General features: G+C 50.4%; 2 protein-coding genes across 2 annotated transcripts; one reads left to right on the top strand and one right to left on the bottom strand.

Annotated features, from left to right (window-relative positions):
• Window positions 1-1743: 1743 nt before the first annotated feature.
• CCS (copper chaperone for superoxide dismutase) lies at window positions 1744-15990 on the bottom strand. The gene is given in 8 exon segments (NM_001185042.1): window positions 1744-1897; window positions 2008-2111; window positions 2184-2261; window positions 7971-8031; window positions 8828-9005; window positions 9189-9326; window positions 15538-15610; window positions 15952-15990. Coding segments are annotated over 8 exon segments (825 nt in total).
• A 202-nt stretch (window positions 15991-16192) lies between these two features.
• On the top strand, window positions 16193-18903 carry CCDC87 (coiled-coil domain containing 87). The gene is given in 2 exon segments (XM_035263412.3): window positions 16193-18715; window positions 18717-18903. Coding segments are annotated over 2 exon segments (2523 nt in total). The 5' UTR covers window positions 16193-16243; the 3' UTR covers window positions 18768-18903.
• The last annotated feature ends 596 nt before the right edge of the window (window positions 18904-19499 follow it).

Here is a 19499-nt window from a genome sequence, read left to right as displayed (position 1 = left end):
CAGCTGCTGCTCCCTTAACTTTGTGTGCCAGGCTCTGTGCTAAGCACTTCATTTAATAGTTAATAGTTAATAATTAATAGTTTTTTTGAGATGGATTCTTGCTCTGTTGCCCAGGCCAGAGTGCAGTGGTGTGATCTCGGCTCACTGCAACCTCCGCCTCCCGGGTGGAGATTCTACTGCTTCAGCCTCCTGAGTAGATGGGATTACAGGTGCCTGTCACCACACCCAGCTAATTTTTGTATTTTTAGTAGAGATGGGGTCTCACTATGTTAGCCAGGCTGGTCTCGAACTCTTGACTTCAGGTGATCTGCCTGCCTCTGCCTCCCAAAGTGCTGGGATTACAGGCATGAGCCACCGGGCCCGACCTGCCTAATTAATGGTTTTTACTTATAACTAAAAGAAATCAAGTCAGGTGTTTGTTTGGTTTTGTTTTTGAGACGGAGTTGAGCTCTGTTGCCCAGGTTGGAGTACAGTGGTGCAATCACAGGTCACTGCAGCCTTCACCTCCCAGGCTCAAGCAAGCCTCCCACCTCAGCCTCCCAAGTAGCCAGGATCACAAGCAGCACCACCACACCCAGCTAATTAAAAAATTATTTTTGTAGAGACAAGGTCTTACTCTGTTGCCTGAGCTGGTCTCAAACTCCTGGGCTCAAGGGATCCTTCTGCCTTGGCCTTCTGAAATACTGGGATTACAGGTGTAAGCCCGGCCTCAAACCAGATTTTTTTTTAATTTTTTTTGAGATGTAGTTTCCCTGTTGTTACCCAGATTGGAGTGCAATGGCACAATCTCGGCTCACCGCAACTTCCACCTTCTGGGTTCAAGCAATTCTCCTGCCTCAGCCTCCCGAGTAGCTGGCACTACAGGTGCGCACCACCATGCCCAGCTAATTTTTTGTATTTTTAGTAGAGACGGGGTTTCACCTTGTTGACCAGGATGGTCTCATCTCTTGACCTCATGATCCACCCGCCTCGGCCTCCCAAAGTGCTGGGATTATAGATGTGAGCCACCACACCCATCCAAACCAGATTATTTTAACAGGGTGATGCATTAGGAGGATACAGGAACATCTCTTTAAACTTGGGGCAGGAGGCAGCTGACCTCAGGAAAGGCCCAGAGGAGGGACTCCAGAGTGACTGGGATTCTCCAGCAACTCTTAGGTTCTTTCTGCCTCATCCTTCCTCCTTAGCTGACTGGCTTTTTCTGATACTCAGTCAGTAAGTCAGGGAGAAGAGGGCCACCCAAAGTTCCCATATTCCCATGTTATGGGTCCAACCACAGGAAGAAACTGAAGCTGGATCTGCTCTGATTCCTCAGGAAAAGCACCGGCCACCACAGGTCAGGTGTCCATTCTGGTTCCAATCAGCCATAGTGAGGGGAGAGGGCAGGCCACAAACAGAAATCTGACTGTGGTGGCTCTTCATGATGGCTCCACGGAGGAAGATGGGGACCTCAGTGTGTGTATGGGTTTGAATTCAGGTTTGTTTGGCTCCAATGCTAAGGGCTGGCCCTGCAAAGGGCAGAGGCAGAGCTGTGTTCACCAAGCCCATACGGGACATGGAGACAAGCACAAAACACCAAGTTCCATATGAAAATAAAACTTTCATTTGCCAAGGGAAATAGCAGTAGCTCCTGCCTTGTACTGAGCTTTCCAAAGACTAGGCAGGCAAGTTCCCTCTGGTCCCCTCTGGAAGTGGAAAGTGCTTGCCCTGGAGGACAGCAACAGAGCCAAGGCGAGGCCCTGCTCAAAGGTGAGCAGGGGTCTGGACTGACTCCTTTCGGCCCTTGCCAGCGATGGGCCGGCCTCGCTCCTCCCAGATGGTGAGGCCGTCGCAGGAGCAGATCTGCTTGGGGTTCTGGAAGAGGCCAGCGGAGCGTGCGATGATGCCGCAGGCCAACCTGCAGAAGAATGTGTGGTTAGGAGTGGGTACTTGTTTACACCTCCACCCCTGGGCTCCTCATGCACCATCCGCAGAGCATAGTCTCCTGCAGGGGCTGACACCACTCACCTCTCCCCAGAGTTCCCTGTGATCTTGGATAAGGGATGGCCTCCCCGGCCCAGGTCATCTTCTCCCTCATCAATAATCAGGCTGCGGCCAATCACATCCCACACCTGTGAGGGGAGACGACAGCCTCAGACAATGGACCCTGTTAGGAAGGGTGCCCACCTTCTTTTCCACCTTACCTTCAGCTGCCTATCCTCCATCCTGAAGATGGCACGGCCATCAGCATCAGCGCAGACATTGCCCAGGTCTCCACGGTGCTGGAATGAGACCCAGTGTGTGTATAGGGGGTGTATGCCATGTGGTGCCAAACTACTATCTTCTGACTTCATGATTCTGATGCCTCTTCCTGCTTCCCCAAAATACCCATTTCCTCCTGTGGGTACCAGTCTGGTAGAATCTGAGCTCTCCAAGGACTGGGCAGGCAAGGTCCCCTTGGCTCTCTCTGGAAATAGAAAGTGGTCACTTCCTCCCTGAAACCAAAATCCTAGGCAGACTAACAGTGGGCTGAAAAGAGCCGGTGAAAGATTCCCCTCCCTGTGCAGTCATCCCTTTGGACCAGACTGTTTTTCCTGTGAGGCCATTGCCCAGCTCTGCTTCTCAGCCTCCAGTTAGTCCAGTTCTCCAGCTTCCTGATGGCTCTATGAGCCCTTGGCTGTCTTTAATTCCCATAGGGATAAGTTGGTCAAGCTTGGCTTCCCTGACGATTATAGCCTATGTCATTTCCCTGACTCCCAGATTCCAGCAACAGAAGGAAACGCAAGGGGCAGAGGGCCTGTCCTGGCCCCTAGAAGCTGGCTCTGCCCTCCTTCACCCTTGAAGGTAATAAAAATTGTCATAACACACCAATGAGCACCTCCTAGGTCAGGCACACTCTACCAGGAATGGCGGGAGTATGCAGGGTCACCATCCTCAAGGGACCCAGAACAGATACAGAACAAATTAGGCGTCATGAGACACAAGGTGAATACAACAGTTGGTGTGTTTGGGGTGACCAGGCCTTACTGGTGAGCCACAGATACCCGCATCTGCGTCCTCAACCTGACATTTAGGGCAGAAACAAGCGCCTGTGCTAATGTGGGTAGGCTCCCACGACCGTGCTGCTGAGTAACCGGGCATCTCACTGTGCCACGAACTGAAGGGCAGGAAGAAGCGGCAGTTCTCCTTTATCTCGTTTTCCAGAGGGACATCTGCTGCCTGCCCCTGGTACTTTTTGCTACGCCCTATGTTGGGGACTTGAATAGTAGAAAGATGAAGGAGGGGGAGGTGATACAGAGCCCTGAAGAGTGGCTTTTTGTTTTTTGTTTTGATATGGAATCTCACTGCGATGCCCAGGCTGGAGTGCAATGGTGCAATCTTGGCTCATGCAACCTCTGCTTCCTGGATCAGCAATTCTCCTGCATCAGCCTCCTGAGTAGCTGGGATTATGGGATTACAGGTGTGCGCTCCGCCATGCCCAGCTAGTTTTTGTATTTGTATTTTTTATTTTTTTGAAACAGAATCTTACTGTTGACCAGGCTGGAGTTCAGTGGCATGATTTGGGCTCACTGCAACCTCCACCTCCCAGGTTCAAGAGATTCTGCTGTCTCAGCCTCCTGAGTAGCTGGGACTAGAGATGCATGCCCTAACACCCAGCTAACTTTTGTATTTTTAATAGAGACAAAGTTTCACCATGTTGGTCAGGCTGATCTCTGGACCTCACGTGACCCACCCACCTTGGCCTCCCAAAGTGCTGGGATTATAGGCATGAACCATCACACCTTGTTTAATTTTTGTATTTTTAGTAGAGACAGGGTTTAACCATATTAGCCACGCTGGTCTCGAACTCCTGACCTCAAGTGATCCACTTGCCTTGGCCTCCCAAAGTGCTGGGATTACAGGCATGAGCCACCATGCCTGGCCTGAGGAGTGTTTTAGGGACTGGGCAAAGCAGGCAGCCTGCACAGTGTGGCTAGAGGCATGACCCAGCAGCGGGTCAAGGAGAGGCAGCCTTTCCAGGATCTTCCCTCAGTACACAGCAGGAGGCAATAGGCCAAGGGTGGGGGTGGGGCACTGAATGTCCACACCAAGAAGCTAGGCCCAGCTTGTACTCTCAGGCACTGGGAGCCAAGATAGGTTTCAGGTAAGGGCATGGCCTGGTTACTCCAGGCTTCAGAACAATCCTTCTAGTACAGTCTATGAAAAGGAAGGACTAGAGCGGGGTGAGAACAGAAGGGAGCTTAGAGATCAGTTAGGAGATGTGCGGCTGGGCGTGGTGGCTCACACCTGTAATCCAGCCACTTTGGAGGCCAAGGTGGGCAGATTACCTGAGGTCGGGGGTTCAAGACCTGCCTGACCAACATGGTGAAACCCCATCTTAAAAAAATAAATAAAAAGAAAAAAGAAAGGAGATGTGCAAGGGACAACCAAGCTTGGATATAAATTCCCAGATGGAATTCTCTTCTATCTGGGAAAAGCAGATGCTGAAACCCAATAGTAACTTGCCAGTCACTGTGGCCTTGGCCGCTCAGCTCCTGCTCAGTTCTTCCCCATCTATATTAAGGGGTTAGGTGAGGTACAGCTACTGATGCCAGCCCCTTCTGATTTGCTACCCCACCTGGGGCCCAGAAGAAAACACAGGTCACAAGGCAGTCTCCTGCCCTTCAGAAATACTCAGTCCCTGCCAATCCATGCCTCCAGGGCTTTGCCTTGGCAGTTTCTTTTGCTGGGCCTATCATTCCCACTCTCAGCCTCTCCACCTGCCTACTTCCTGCCTGTCATCTTTCAAGGCTGCAGGAGGTGAAAGGCCTCTATGATGCACCTCCCTTGTGTGTGGGCTGGACCTAGTGTCACTTCTAAGATTAGGTTACAAAAAGAATGTGGCTTGAGTCTTGGATGCCCTTTCTCTCTCTCTCACTCATTCACTCTGAGGGAAGCCAACTGCTGTGTTGTGAGCGGCCCTAGGGAGAGAACTGCCATGTGGCAAAGAGCTGATGTTTCTGGCCAACAGCCAGGGAGGACCCAGGGCCTGCCAACAGCAACATGAGCAAACTTGGAAGTAGATTCTCCCCACCTGGAGCCCTGAGATGACTGCAGCCCTGAGAGAGACCCTGAGCTGCAGGCACGCAGCTAAGTCACACACAAATTCCTGCCCCAAAGACAGTGAATGTTTGTTTGTTTGTTTGTTTATTTGTTTTTCTCCACGCTCCGCCCCATAATGTTTGTTGTTTTAAACTCCTAACTTTGGAAATCAAGTGGTTGCAGCAGCAGATTACTAATTCACTGAGCATAAGCATGACACTATGCAATGGACTCTACAGAAATGCCTCTCCGATTTCCCAGGGCAGGGAGTAAAAACTTTTGACCATTAGAAATGTGACAGAGTGTCTGAGCCTGGTGGCTCACACCTGTAATCCCAACACTTTGGGAGGCCAAGGCAGGTGGATCACTTGAGGTCAGGAGTTCAAGACCATGCCTGTAATCCTAACACTTTTGGAGGCCAAGGTGGGAGGACCACTTGAGCCCAGCAGTTTGAGACCAGCCTGAGAAATATAGTGAGACCCTATTTCTACCAAAAAAAAAAAAAAATTAGCTGGACATGGTGGTATATGCTTGTGGTCCCAGCTATCAGGAAGGTGAGGTGGGAGGATTGCTTGAATCCACGAGTTCAAGACTGTAGTGAGCCATGATCACACCACTGCACTCCAGGATGGGCAACAGAGTGAGACCCTGTCTCAAAAAAGAAAAGAAAGAAAAGGAAAGAAGGAAGGAAAAGGAAGAAAGAGAAGAAAGGAAAAGCATGATAGGTGACTGATAGAACTGTTAAAAGTCCAAAAAATCAGTTACATTAAGAAACATGTATCCGGCCAGGCGCGGTGGCTCAAGCCTGTAATCCCAGCACTTTGGGAGGCCGAGGTGGGTGGATCACGAGGTTAAGAGATTGAGACCATCCTGGTCAACATGGTGAAACCCCATCTCTACTAAAAATACAAAAAATTAGCTGGGCGTGGTGGTGCGCGCCTGTAATCCCAGCTACTTGGGAGGCTGAGGCAGGAGAATTGCCTGAACCCAGGAGGCGGAGGTTGCGGTGAGCCGAGATCGCGCCATTGCACTCCAGCCTGGGTAACAAGAGCGAAACTCCATCTCCAAAAAAAAAAAAAAAAGAAAGAAACATGTATCATGGTTTCATTTGTTTTGTGGCACAAAGTTGCAGACCCATCAAGATAGAAAATAGCAGTCACAGCCAGGTGTGGTGGCTCATGCCTGTAATACCAGCACTTTGGGAGGCCAAGGCAGGTAGATCACCTGAGGTTAGGAGTTTGAGACCAGACTAACCAACACAGCAAAACCCTTTCTCTACCAAAAATAAAAAAATTAGCTGGGTGTGGTGGTGGGCACCTGTAATCCCAGCTACTCGGGAGGATGAGGCAGGAGAATTGCTTGAACCAGGGAGATGGAGGTTGTAGTGGGTGGAGATCGTGCCACTGCACTCCAGCTGTGGTGAAAAGAACAAAACTCCATCTCAAAAAAAAAAAGAAAGAAAGAAAGAAAATAGCACAGTCAGAGCCGGGCACAGTGGCTTATTCTTATAATCCCAGCACTTTGGGAGGCCCAGGTGGGCAGATCACTTGAGATCAGGAGGTCAAGACTGTCTGGCCAACCTGGTGAAACCGTGTCTCTACTAAAAATACAAAAATTAGCCAGGTGTGGTGGTGTGCACCTGTAGTCCCAGCTACTAGGGAGGCCAAGGCAGGAGAATCACTTGAACTCGGGAGGCAGAGGTCGCAGTGAGCCGGGACCACGACACTGCATTCCAGCCTGGGCAAGAAGAATGATACTCCATTTCAAAAAATAAAATAAAATTTAAAAATCAAATAATTAACTAACAGTACAACTAGTACTCAGACAAGGCAAACATCATTAAGGCGCACACAGTTCCCTAAAGACTGGGAGAAGATTCTCTGCTGAAAAATGAAATTCTAGGACTAGGGGTGGTAGATAGCACCAGGGACAGCCTTTTCTATTTACGTAAAACCCTCAACTTCTGTATTTTCACTTCCTCCCACTGCCTCTGCCCCTCAGGCAGATGAAGTGTTCACTCTGGGCTCCAGGGTCTCTTGCAGGCTCCTGCAAGGTTTATCTCGCTGCCCAGAAACCATGGAATTCAGTGATCTCCCCCAAAGACTGTGAGCTCCTAGGGTCAGGAACTGGGGCTGTAATCTATTGTATCCCCTGGGCCTTGATCACAGGAAGTGTCAACAAATGTTTTCAAACTGAACAAAATAAAGTGAGAGGAAAAGACTCCACCAAAAAGAATCCCACTGTTAAGATCCCAAGAGCAGGCCAGGCACGGTGGCTCACACCTGTAATACCAGCACTTTGGGAGGCTGAGGCGGGCTGATCATCTGAGACCAGCTTGACCAACATAGAGAAACCCTGTCTCTACTAAAAATACAAAATTAGCCGGGCACTGTGGCACATGCCTGTAATCCCAGCTACTCGGGAGTCTGAGGCAGAATTGCTTGAACCCGGGAGGCGGAGGTTGTGGTGAGCCTCGATCTCACCATTGCACTCCAGCCTGGGCAACAAGGGAGAAACTCCGTCTCAAAAAAAAAAAGGCCAGATGCAGTGGCTCACGCCTGTAATTCTAGCACTTTGGGAGGCCAAGGCAGGTGAATCACAGGTCAGGAGATCGAGACCATCCTGGCCAACATGTTGAAACCCTGTCTCTACTAAAAATGCAAAAATTAGCTGAGTGTGGTGGTGGATGCCTGTAATCCCAGCTACTTGGGAGGCTGAGGCAGAAGGATCCCTTGAACCCGGGAGGCGGAGGTTGCAGAGAGCTGAGATTGCACCACTGCACTCCAGCCTGGCAACAAAGTGAGACTCAAAAAACAAAATAAAAATAAAAATCCCAAGAGCTGCCTGTCCTGCCTCTGTGACCTGGGGTTCTCTCTCAGCGCAACCCAAGCCCAGACCCAGACACGTACCCGGTCAGAGTCCTGGGGGCCCCCATGAGATGTTCCATCAGGGTTAAAGTGGTCCCCACAGCTAAGAAAGAAAGGAAACAGGTGGTCAGGAAAGCAGGTCACAGGCCAGGTGTCCTACCGTCTCATCTATCTGTATTTGCTTCATCCATTTGTTCAACAAGCTGGCCTACTCTGTGCTGGGCTTTGGGCAGAGGGCACCAAAAGGAATCAGACATGGTACCTGTCCTCAATAAGCTTCAGGGGAGTCACAGATAAGTAAACAACTAGTTATATCACAGCAGGACAAATACCATGGCATGGGGACCCTTCCTTTCCTGTGTCCAGGAGTTCCCTTCCATCTCAGAGACAGTAAGGTGGTTACAAGCAGGACTTCAAGTTCAGATATATTTTTTTTGTTAGATGGAATTTTGCACAGTGGTGCAATCTTGACTCATCACAACCTCTGCCTCCTGAGTTCAAGCGATTCTACTGCCTCAGCCTCCTGAGTACCTGGGATTATAGCCATGTGCCACTGTGCCCAGCTAATTTTTTTTATTTTTAGTAGAGATGCGGTTTCACCATGTTCGCCAGGCTGGTCCTGACCTCTTGACATCAGGTGATCTGCCTGCCTCAGCCTCCTAAAGTGCTTGGATTACAGCCATGAGACACTGCACCCAGCCAAGGTCAGATCTTGACTCAAATCCCAACTCTACCTTTTACCTGCTCTGGACCTTTGGCAAGTCATTTAACCTCTTTGAGGCTCAGTTTCCACATTTGGAGGTTGTGCCTGTGTATATGTGCCTCAATGGGTATTCATGAAGGCCAGGTGTGAAAATGTGTAGCTGAGGATGCTACTGGAGAGACTTTAGACTACTCACCTGTTGCAGTTCTTTGTGAGGTCCCCGTACTGATGGACATGGAGTCCATGCAGCCCAGGCTCCAGTCCGTCAATAGTTCCCTCGATGAGGCAGTGCTCAGGGGTCAGCTGTAGGAAGCGCACCACCCCCTGCACAGTGCCAGGCCCCCCCAGGATGGCTACTGCTGCCCCCAGATTCTCTGCAAGGTATTAAAACACTTGGGCTGCCTTGCCACCTCACCCAGCACACATCTTCATAATTTTCATACCTTTCTCAAAGCCACTGCAACCCAGAGCCCCAGACTCCTATGGTTAGATTTGTACCAGCTCTGAGCCACCTCCCTCCCAGAAAGGCCAAGGCCAAAGCCATAGTGGTCACTCACGCAACTGGCCGCTGCCCATGCCCTTGAGTACTGCCTGCCGCCCCGTGCCTTCCAGGAGAGCCTGCACCTCCTGGCTGGGCAGAGTGGTGTGTACCAAGACCATCTGGTTCTCCAAGTGCACCTCCACATCCTGGACACCTGGCGGGAGAGAGAGGGAAGAGGACGACAGAGGCTGGCACCCACTGCTGGCAGCAGAGAACAGAGAAACAGACAGCGATTCTCCATCCCCATATCCACCAACCTTCCCATGGCCAGAGGCAAGCTACCTTGCAACTGTGTACCTTTAGTAAGCCTCTTCGCTCTGAGTCTGCTGCTTCTCATATAAATAAGGATAATACCCCTTGCCCTAAGGATTTCTGTGAGTTCTAATACATGCCAGGCATTATTTATAACTTTCAAAACATACATAATTTTTTTTTTGAGACAGAGTCTTGCTCTGTCACCCAGGCTGGAGTGCAGTGGCATGATCTCAGCTCACTGCAACCTCTGCCTTCCAGGTTCAAGCGATTCTCCTGCCTCAGCCTCCCGAGTAGCTGGGACTACAGGCACGTGCCACCATGCCCAGCTAATTTTTGTATTTTTAGTAGATACGGAGTTTCCATGTTGGCCAGGATGGTCTCAATCTCTTGACCTTGTGATCTGCCAGCCTCGGCCTCCCAAAGTGCTGGGATTACAGGTGTGAGCTACCATACCCGGCCAAAACATACATAATTCTTTTTAAAATGGTGTTTTTTAAGTGGGCTATCCCTAGCAGCATTATTCACAATAGCCATAAGGTCTAAATAACCCAAATGCCAATCAACTAATGAACAGATAAAATGTGGTATCCATACAATGAAATACTATTCAAGAATGAAATGCTGCCTGGCGCAGTGGCTCATGCCTGTAATCCCAGCACTTTAGAAGGCTGAGGTGGGTGGATCACGAGGTCAAGAGATCGAGACCATCCTGACCATGGTGAAACCCCATCACTACTAAAAATACAAAAATTAGCCGGGCGTGGTGGCATGCACCTGTGGTCCCAGCTACTCGGGAGGCTGAGGTGGAAGAATTGCTTGAACCCAGGAGGTGGAGGCTGCAGGGAGCTGAGATTGTGCCACTGTACTCCAGCCTGGAAATAGAGCAAGACTCCATCTGAAAAAAAAAAAAGGAATTAAATGCTGATACATGCTGCAACACGGATGGACCCTGAAACATTATGTTACGTGAAAGGCAGTCACAAAAGCCACATATATTATATAATGCCTGTACGTAAGATGTCTAAAATAGAGACATCTAGAACGGAGACAGAAAATACTCTTCCTGTAGGAGATAGCTTAAATTTTTTTTTTTTTTTTTTTTGAGGCAGAGTCTCACTCTGTTGCTCAGGCTGGAGTGCAATGGTGCAATCTTGGCTCACTGCAACCTCTACCTCCCGGGTTCAAGCAGTTCTCCTGCCTCAGCCTCCCAAGTAGCTGGGATTACAGTCATGCACCACCACACGCAGCTAATTTTTGTAGTTTTAGTAGAGATGGGGTTTCACCATGTTGGCCAGGCTGGTCTCAAACCCCTGGCCTCAGGTGATCCGCCTGCTTTGGCCTCCCAAAGTGTTAGGATTACAGATGTGAGCCACTGCACCCAGTCAAAAAAAAAAATTTTTTTTTTTTTTTGAGATGGTGTCTTGCTCTTGTTGCCCAGGCTGGAGTGTAGTGGCGCAATCTCTGCTCACTGCAACCTCCGCCTCCTGGGTTCAAGGGATTCCCCTGCCTCAGCCTACTGAGTAGCTGGGATTACAGGTGCCCACCACCACGTCTAGCTAATTTTTTTGTATCTATAGTAGAAATGGGGTTTCACCATGTTGGCCAGGCTGGTCTTGAACTCCTGACCTCAAGTTCCACCATCCTAGGCTTCCCAAAGAGCTGGGATTGTAAGTGTGACCCATCGTGCCCAGCCTCGGGATTTCTTTTGTAAAAAAAAAATTTGTAAAGCCAGGCGCAGTGGCTCAACGAGGTGAAACCCTGTCTCTACTAAAAATACAAAAATTAGCTGGGCATGGTGGTGTGCGCCTGTAGTCCCAGCTACTCGGGAGGCTGAGGCAGGAGAATTGCTTGAACCCAGAAGGCGGAGGTTGCAGTGAGCCGAGATCATGCCATTGCACTCCAGTCTGGGTAACAACAGCGAAACTCCGTCTCAAAAAAAAAAAAAAAAATTTGTAGATGTGGGGTCTCAATTTGTTTCCCAGGCTGGTCTCAAACTTCTGGCCTCAAGAGATCTTCCCGCCTGGGCCTCCCAAAGTGTTGGGATTAGAGGTGTGAACTACCATGCCTGGCTTAGGATTTTATTTTTTTTGGAAACAGAATCTTGCTCTATCCTCCAGGATGGAGCACAGTGGTGCAATCTTGGCTCACTGCAATCTCCGCCTCCTTGGTTCTCACGTCTCAGTCTCGCAAGTAGCTGGGACTATAGGCACATGCCACCATGCCCAGCTAATTTTTGTATTTTTAGTAGAGACAGGGTTTCATCATGTTGGCCAGGCTAGTCTGGAACTCCTGACCTCAAGTGATGCTCCTGCCTCAGCCTCCCAAAGAGATTCCAGGGATGAGCCATCATGCCCAGCTCCTGCCTAGGACTTACTTATCAAGTGATGAAAATGTAAACCTAACAGTGGAGAGATGGTTGCACAACTCTGAATGTCCTACAAACAGCTGAACTATATCCTTTAAATGGGTGATGTATTTATTTATTTATTTTTAAGACGGAGTCTTGCTCTGTCAGCCAGGCTGGAGTGCAATGGAGCAATCTCAGCTCACTGCAACCTCTGCCTCCTGGGTTCAAGCGATTCTTCTGCCTCAGCCTCCAAAGTAACAGGTACTAACTACAGGTGTGCGGCACCACACCCGGCTAATTTTTTGTATTTTTAGTAGAGACGGGGTTTCATCATGTTGCCCAGGCTGGTGTCAAACTCTTGAGCTCAGGTTATCTGCCCACCTCAGCCTCCCAAAGTGCTGGGATTACAGGGATGAGCCACAACACCTGGCCTAAATGGGTGATTTTTATAGTAAAAATCATGGATTATATCTTTTTTTTTTTTTTTGAAACAGAGTCTTGCTTTGTCACCTAGACTGGAGTGCAGTGGTGTGATCTCAGCTCGCTGCAGTCTCTGCCTCCTAGGTTCAAGCAATTCTTCCTCAGCCTCCCAAGTAGCTAGGACTACTGGCGTGTGCCACCATGCCCAGCTAGGATTACAGGGATCCACCACCACATCTAACTAGCTAATTTTTGTATTTTTAGTAGAGATGGGGTTTCACCATGTTGGCCAGCTGGTCTCAAACTCCTGACCTCAAGTGATCTGCCCGCCTCAGCCTTCCAAAGTTCTGTGATTACAGATGTGAGTCACTGTGCAAAACCTATCATTTATATCTTAATAAACCCGTTACACACATAAAAGGGAGGTACTATAGCCATCATCAGTAGAGTTGACATTTACTGGGCACAGACTGTGAGCAAGGCCTGTGTTTGACCTGTCTTAACATATTTGGTACTTTTACTAAGCCTGAGAGTTAGGTACAATTATCCCTATTTGACAGACGAGAAAACTGAGGCACAGAAAGATGAGGAAACTTGCTCAAAGTCGTGCAACTGGTCCTCTGCCCATGCAGCCTAGCTCCAGAGTCCAGCACTTAACCCAGAGATTCTGCTCACCCTAGGAAGCAGCCCCTAGGCTCCAGGCTGGGTTAGGACCACACCCCTTGTGGTCCTGTAGCAGCTCATGCTCCCCTTCCTGTAATTCACACTGCACTGACTACAAGCCTCTGTTTCACTCCTAGGCTGTCAGCTCTGTGAGGGCAAGAGCTCTGTGAGGTTCACAAGGGTCAAGTTCAAAACTCAGTTGTCAGATGGCCAGGTGTGGTGGCTCAAGCCGGTAAGCCCAGCACTTTGGGAGGTAGAGGCAGGTGAATCACATGAGGCCAGGAGTTTGATATCAGCCTTGCCAGCATGGCATAACCCCGTCTTTAGTAAAAATACAAAAAATTAGCCAGCATGGTGGCATACTCCTGTAATCCCAGCTACTTGGGTGGCTGACACATGAGAATCACTTGAACCTGGAAGGCGGAGGTTGCAGTAAGTGGAGATGTGCCACTGCACTTCAGCCTGGACAACAGAGCAGAGTGAGACCCTGTCTCAAAAAAAAAAGGCTGTGCACAATAGCTCATGCCTATAATCCCAGCACTTTGGGAGGCTGAGGTGGGCAGATCACAAGGTCAAGAGATGGAGACCAGCCTGGCCAACATGGTGAAACTCCATCTCTACTAAAAATACAAAAATTAGCTAGTTAGATGTGGTGGTGGATCCCTGTAATCCTAGCTACTTGGGAGGCTGAGGCAGAAGAATCGCTTGAACCTCGGAGGTGAAGGTTGCAGTGAGCCAAGATCGCACCATAGCATTCCATCCTGGATGACAGAGCAAGATTCCATCTCAAAAATAAAAATAAAATAAAATAAATCACACTGGCTTTTATGTGCAAACCTATTAGAGGGGACAACAGAAGCAATGGGGGACCCATCAAAGGATGAGGTTCGTACATGGCTGGGGAGAGGCTGGTGCCCTGGAGCAGTGTGGAGGCCTGATTATGTTTTAGACACACAGAAGATAAGATGTCCTGATGACAGGCCTCAGCATAGGGGAGTTCCCAGACCCTGGGGTCTCCAGAGAAGAGCTGATTCCCTCCTCCTGAACTGGGAAGCCCCTTGTCACTATGCACCTCCTGAATTCTTGACTGAGTCTGAGCCAAGAGGGAGGCAGGTTCCTTAGCTAAGCAGCCATTCAATTTGATCCTTGACTGGTAGACCTCGGAACATGGCCAGGCCCAGCCTTGGTTGGCTCAGAGCCCAGTGAGGGAGAGAACAGAAGGCCAAACAACACAGTCACCAGAAGTCTTTATCTGGTGCCTTAAAAACATTCTGAGGGCTGAAAACTGTCCTGGATCCAAGAAAAAGGCCAGCTGTCTGCTCTCCTGGCAGGCGAGTTTTACAGGAAGTGGAGGGCTCATGCACTACCCAAAACACATCGTCTAAGCAAACCCAGCTTCAACATTATCCCCTCCAGCCTCCCTCCAACCAGATCACCACCTGTAAGCCCTTCCTCTCAAAATCCCCTAGGATTTATTGGGCTATTACTACATGTCAAAGACTTTTCTAAGTGCTTTTCTTGTATTGGTTACTCTTCAGGAAAATCCTCCAGAGTAGCTTCTATTATCATCCCCCATTGAACACTGAAGAAACAGAGACACAAAAAGTTACATGCATGAAGTCTTAGTGCCATTAAGTGTCAAAGAGGGGGTCTGAACTCTAGAGCTCATGCCCCTAACCACTATAACCACTATACAGAGTCCACCACTACCAGCTTCAGAAGCCATCTCATCTCATTCTCTCTCAGAATTGCTCTTTCCACGAAGTGTTCTGTGAACACCGTCCAGGCAGTGCTTGCATGCTCATTTCCACCTGAGTGCAAGGGATGTGCCTGATACCCCTGTGAACTCTTCTCCCTAAAAAGCCCTAGTATCTGGTCCATACCTGCCGAATGACTGGGTACATTTTTTTTTTTTTTTTGAGACAGGTTCTCACTCTGTCACCCAGTCTGGAGTGCAGTGGCACAATCGCAACTCACTGCAGCCTTGACCTCCTGGGCTCAAGTGATCCTCCTCCCTCAGCCTCCCCAGTAGCTGGGACTACAGGAGCATGCCACCATGCCCAACTAATTTGTGTGTATTTTGTAGAGAAAGGTTTTTGCCATGTTGCTCAGGCTGGTCTCAAACTCCTGGACTTGAGCAGTCCACCCAGCTCAGCGTCCCGAAGTGCTGGGGTTACAGGTGTGAGCCACTGAGCCAGGCCGGGATGAACACTTAACAGAATCAAAGGAAGCCAGTTCCCAGAGCCATACTGGTGGCTCTACCTTTCCAGATATTTCTAATTATGCCAGGTCACCTCCAGAGCAGCTGACCTTTTAAGAACCAGAAGCCACCCAGGATGGCAAAGGGCCAGCACTACTGTTCACTTTGTCAACACTATGGTGTTGCCCAAGCAGGAACTGCCTGTTTTCCAAGGAACTCCCTCAGTCTAACTCCTCAGTCTCCGGGGGCACAGGAGGTTCAGGACTGCCAGACAAGCAGTTAGAGCCTGTCACAGAGCAAGCTGGAGAGCTGTACTCTAGGCTCTGCCTCCAGGTCTGTGTGTGACTCAGAACATTCCCTCCACTCTCGGGGGTTCGGTTTCTGCATCTGTAAAATGGGAGTAGGGTTCAACTAATAGATTCACCTGGTCCCTCCCAGAGGCCTCTTGACTGTCCGCAGAAAATTTTACCCTGTTCTTACCTGCCACCCCTTGCAGGGACTTCCGAACCGCATCCACACAGCTCTGACAAGTCATCTGCACCGCGAACTCCAACTGCAAGGGAGGCATGGACCAACGGATGATCACTGGTGAAGCGCCTTGGTATGACCTTGTTTCACCACCTACCCTATGACCACCCCCTGGGCCTGGGAACAAACCTCACATAACCCTTCTTCAAGCACCTTCTTCATGATCACTCATGAGCATTCCAGGACCATGGTGTCACCTCCCCAACACTCACGCAGGCCCTCTGCTACCCTCTCACCCTAGTTTCACCCCGTGGCCCCAGGCCCCAACCCAGGTGCCCACTCCATCCCCTCTTCCCAAGGTAACAATCACCCCAAGGGCCAAGGCTCTCTGCCTGGCGAGGCTCTACAGGAAGCCTCGACCCTCACCGTGCAGAGGGTCCCCTGGGTCCCCGAGTCCGAAGCCATTCTGGACCCAGTCACCAGCTCGAGACGCACAGCGGCTCCGGCGCAGGAGTGCCAACCAACGCTCTGTCGCGGGGAAGGAGCCCCGAAAGCCACTCCTTAGCTCCGCCTCCTAATGCTTGCGCGCGCGCGAGGCCCTGCCCCTGTCTGTCAAAGGGTAGCGGCCGCGCAGGCGCACTCGGGCTGTCGGGTCCCTGGTTGCCTTAGTAACCACTCGGCTTTCTGTTCACCTACGGCTGCTGCCGCCGGCGCTGAGATGGAGCCCGCAAAGCCCGAGGAGCTCCAGCGGTTTTACCACCGATTGCTGCGTCCGTTGTCTCTCTTCCCCACTAAGGCGACGTCCCCAGAGCCTCAGAAGCGCCCCCGACAGGAGGGCCGGATTCTGCAGTCCTTCCCTCTCGCGAAACTGACGGTGGCGTCGCTATGCAGCCAGGTGGCCAAGCTGCTGGCCAGCAGCGGGATGTCAGCTCCTGTGCCTCCTGAAACCCGACTACGTCTCATCAGGGTCATCCTGGATGAGCTGAAGTGCAGCTGGCGGGAGCCGCCCGCCGAACTTAATCTGAGCCACAAGAACAACCTGAAGCTCCGGAAGCGTCTCGAGGCCTACGTGCTGCTGAGCAGCGAGCAGCTCTTCCTGCGCTACCTGCACCTGCTGGTGACCATGTCGACCTCCAGAGGGGTCTTCACTGAATCGGCCACCCTTACCCGGTTGGCCGCCAGCCTCGCCAGGGACTGCACACTCTTCCTCACTAGTCCCAACGTCTACCGTGGCCTGCTCGCCGACTTCCAGGCCCTGCTGAAGGCAGAGCAGGCCTCTGGAGGTGTGGACAAGCTGCGCCCCGTCTGCCCCGCTGGAACGTTCAAGCTTTGTCCTATCCCCTGGCCTCACAGCACTGGCTTCGCCCAAGTACAATGCTCTAACCTCAACCTGAATTACCTCATCCAACTCAGTCGTCCACCAGAGTTTCTCAATGAGCCAGGAAGGATGGATCCAGTGAAGGAATTGAAGTCCATCCCTCAGCTGAAGAGGAAAAAGCCTCTCCACTGGCTGCCCTCCTTAGGAAAGAAGAGAGAAATCGACATCAGTTCCTCACCGATGGTGTCGCTGCCCAGCTATCCTGTGGCTCCTACCAGCAGGGCTTCCCCCTCGACTTTCTATTCCGAGCTCCGGAGAAGCCAATCCATGCCCTCCCTGCGTGAGGGCTGGAGACTGGCAGATGAGTTGGGCCTTCCTCCACTCCCATCTTGCCCCTTAACCCCACTGGTCTTGGCTACAGAGAGCAAACCAGAGCTGACTGGGTACATCGTGGCTGAGGATCTGAAGCAGTTGTTAAAGAACATGAAATTGGAGAGGACTCGCTACCCGCCACTGGACTCAGGCCTGCCTCCTCTCCTGGGGGTTGTGACCCGTCCCCCAGCTGCAGGGCATCACCTGGAGGAGCTGGAGAAGATACTGAGGAACCTCCAGGAGGAAGAGACCTCTGGGCAGTGGGACCCCCAGCCACCCAATTCCTTTCCACTTCACCCACAGCCAGTGACCATTACTTTGAAGCTTAGAAAGGAGGTCGTGGTCCAGGCGGCTGCCGTACAGGTGTCTGTTAGAAACTTTTTAGACTCTTTCCACGTTGAGGGGGCTGGAGCCCTATATAACCATCTGGTTGGTGAACTGGATCCTAAAGACATTGAAAAAATGGATATTGATAACTTCGTTGGCAGTATCAGGGAGGTCTATAAGGAGTTGATGAGCCGGGTCTCTGCTGACCACTTACATTTTGATCAAGGGCCCCTAGTTGAGCCTGCAGCAGATAAAGACTGGTCGACCTTCCTGTCCTCAGCCTTTCTGCGTCAAGAAAATCAGTCTCGAATCATCAACCCTGAGCTGGTTGGACATTACTCCCAAGGAGAAAACACTTTACAGTCTGATGCTGGGAAGGTGTCCCCCTTCCCATCACCCCAAGCTACCAAAAACAAGCCCTCGATGAATGGGTGGAAAACCACCTTGTCCGTGGATGACTACTTCAAGTACCTTACCAACCACGAAACAGATTTCCTTCATGTCATTTTTCAAATGTATGAAGAAGAGGTTCCTGGGGAGACTGTGGCCCCTGTCAGTGAGTCCCTAGAGATTCAGCACCCTCACCCATTGCTAGAAGATGAAGAACCAGACTTTGTGCCAGGAGAGTGGGATTGGAACACTGTGCTAAAGCACAGGCTAGGAGCTGGGAAAACCCCCCACCTGGAAGAATCACACAAAATCCTGAGCCTACAGAAGCGTCTGCAACAACTGTGGTATGTGCTTGAGGTCCCCGACAAAGACCAAGTGGACATGGCCATTAAGTACAGCTCCAAAGCCCGTCTGAGACAGCTGCCTTCATTGGTGAATGCCTGGGAGCAGGCCCTGAAGCCCATTCAGCTGCGGGAGGCATTGCTAGCGAGACTAGAGTGGTTTGAGGGACGAGCTTCCAACCCCAACCGCTTCTTCAAAAAAACCAACTTGAGCTCCAGTCACTTCGTGGAGGAGAATCAGATCCGAAGGCATCTCCACAGGAAGCTCAACTTAATGGAGTCTTCTTTGGCTTCCCTCCTGGAGGAGATTGAGTCAATCTTTGGTGAGCCAGTGATCTTCAAGGGGCGGCGCTACCTGGACAAGATGAAGAGCGACAAAGTGGAGATGCTCTATTGGCTGCAGCAGCAGCGGCGGGTTCGCCATTTGGTCTGGGCCCTGAAGGCCCCCCGACCAGTCAGCCCTGTTCAAGAGCTCAGCAGCCAGCCTTTGGTAGCTCCTAGAAATACCCGTATTACCCCTTGACCCAGTGCCCTCAAACGCCTCCCTTACCCCCAAATGGCCAGCAGCTCATCTAGACCTCTTTACTGCTTTGGAAGAAGAAATATTTGTCTATATCTAGGAGTGCAGGGTTCAGGAACATTATGCTTCCAACTATGAAGGGACTGGGACTAAAACTATTGTTGTCACAATGAAATTCTCATAAAAGAATCCCCAAGCCTAGTAGTCCCATTATGTCAAGCACTGCACAATACAACCCAAACCTCTTATATCACTGAGGGCTGGGCGTGGTGGCTCACACTTGGAATCCAAGCACTTTGGAGGCCAAGGCGGGCGAATCACCTGAGGTCGGGAGTTCAAGACTATCCTGACCAACATGGTGAAACCCTGTCTTTAAAATAAAATAAAATAAAAACTGAGACCTTGGAGTTCATTATAGTGGGAAAGGTCAGACAGGCAAAGCTGATCTTCAGAACAACTCATTTTAGCATTTCTACCAGGCTACGTTAAATTGTCACCTCTTTTAGTTCTCACACACTATTAGGAAGCTAAAATTAATTAAAATGTTACCAGTTACATGTATGTGGTACAAAGTATACCAGGATGTGTGCTGAAAAGTAAATCTTCCCATACCTACCTCCAGTATCTCAGTTTCCTGTTGTGGGGATAAGTGTTACAATATTTTTTTGTTGTTGTTTAAAAGATGGGGTTTCACCATGATGGCCAG

The sequence above is a fragment of the Callithrix jacchus genome, chromosome 10, assembly GCF_049354715.1.
Source record: "Callithrix jacchus isolate 240 chromosome 10, calJac240_pri, whole genome shotgun sequence".
Classification (NCBI taxonomy): domain Eukaryota; kingdom Metazoa; phylum Chordata; class Mammalia; order Primates; family Cebidae; genus Callithrix; species Callithrix jacchus.
Note: the sequence above shows the minus strand (reverse complement) of the source record. Positions and strands in the feature narration are given on the sequence as shown.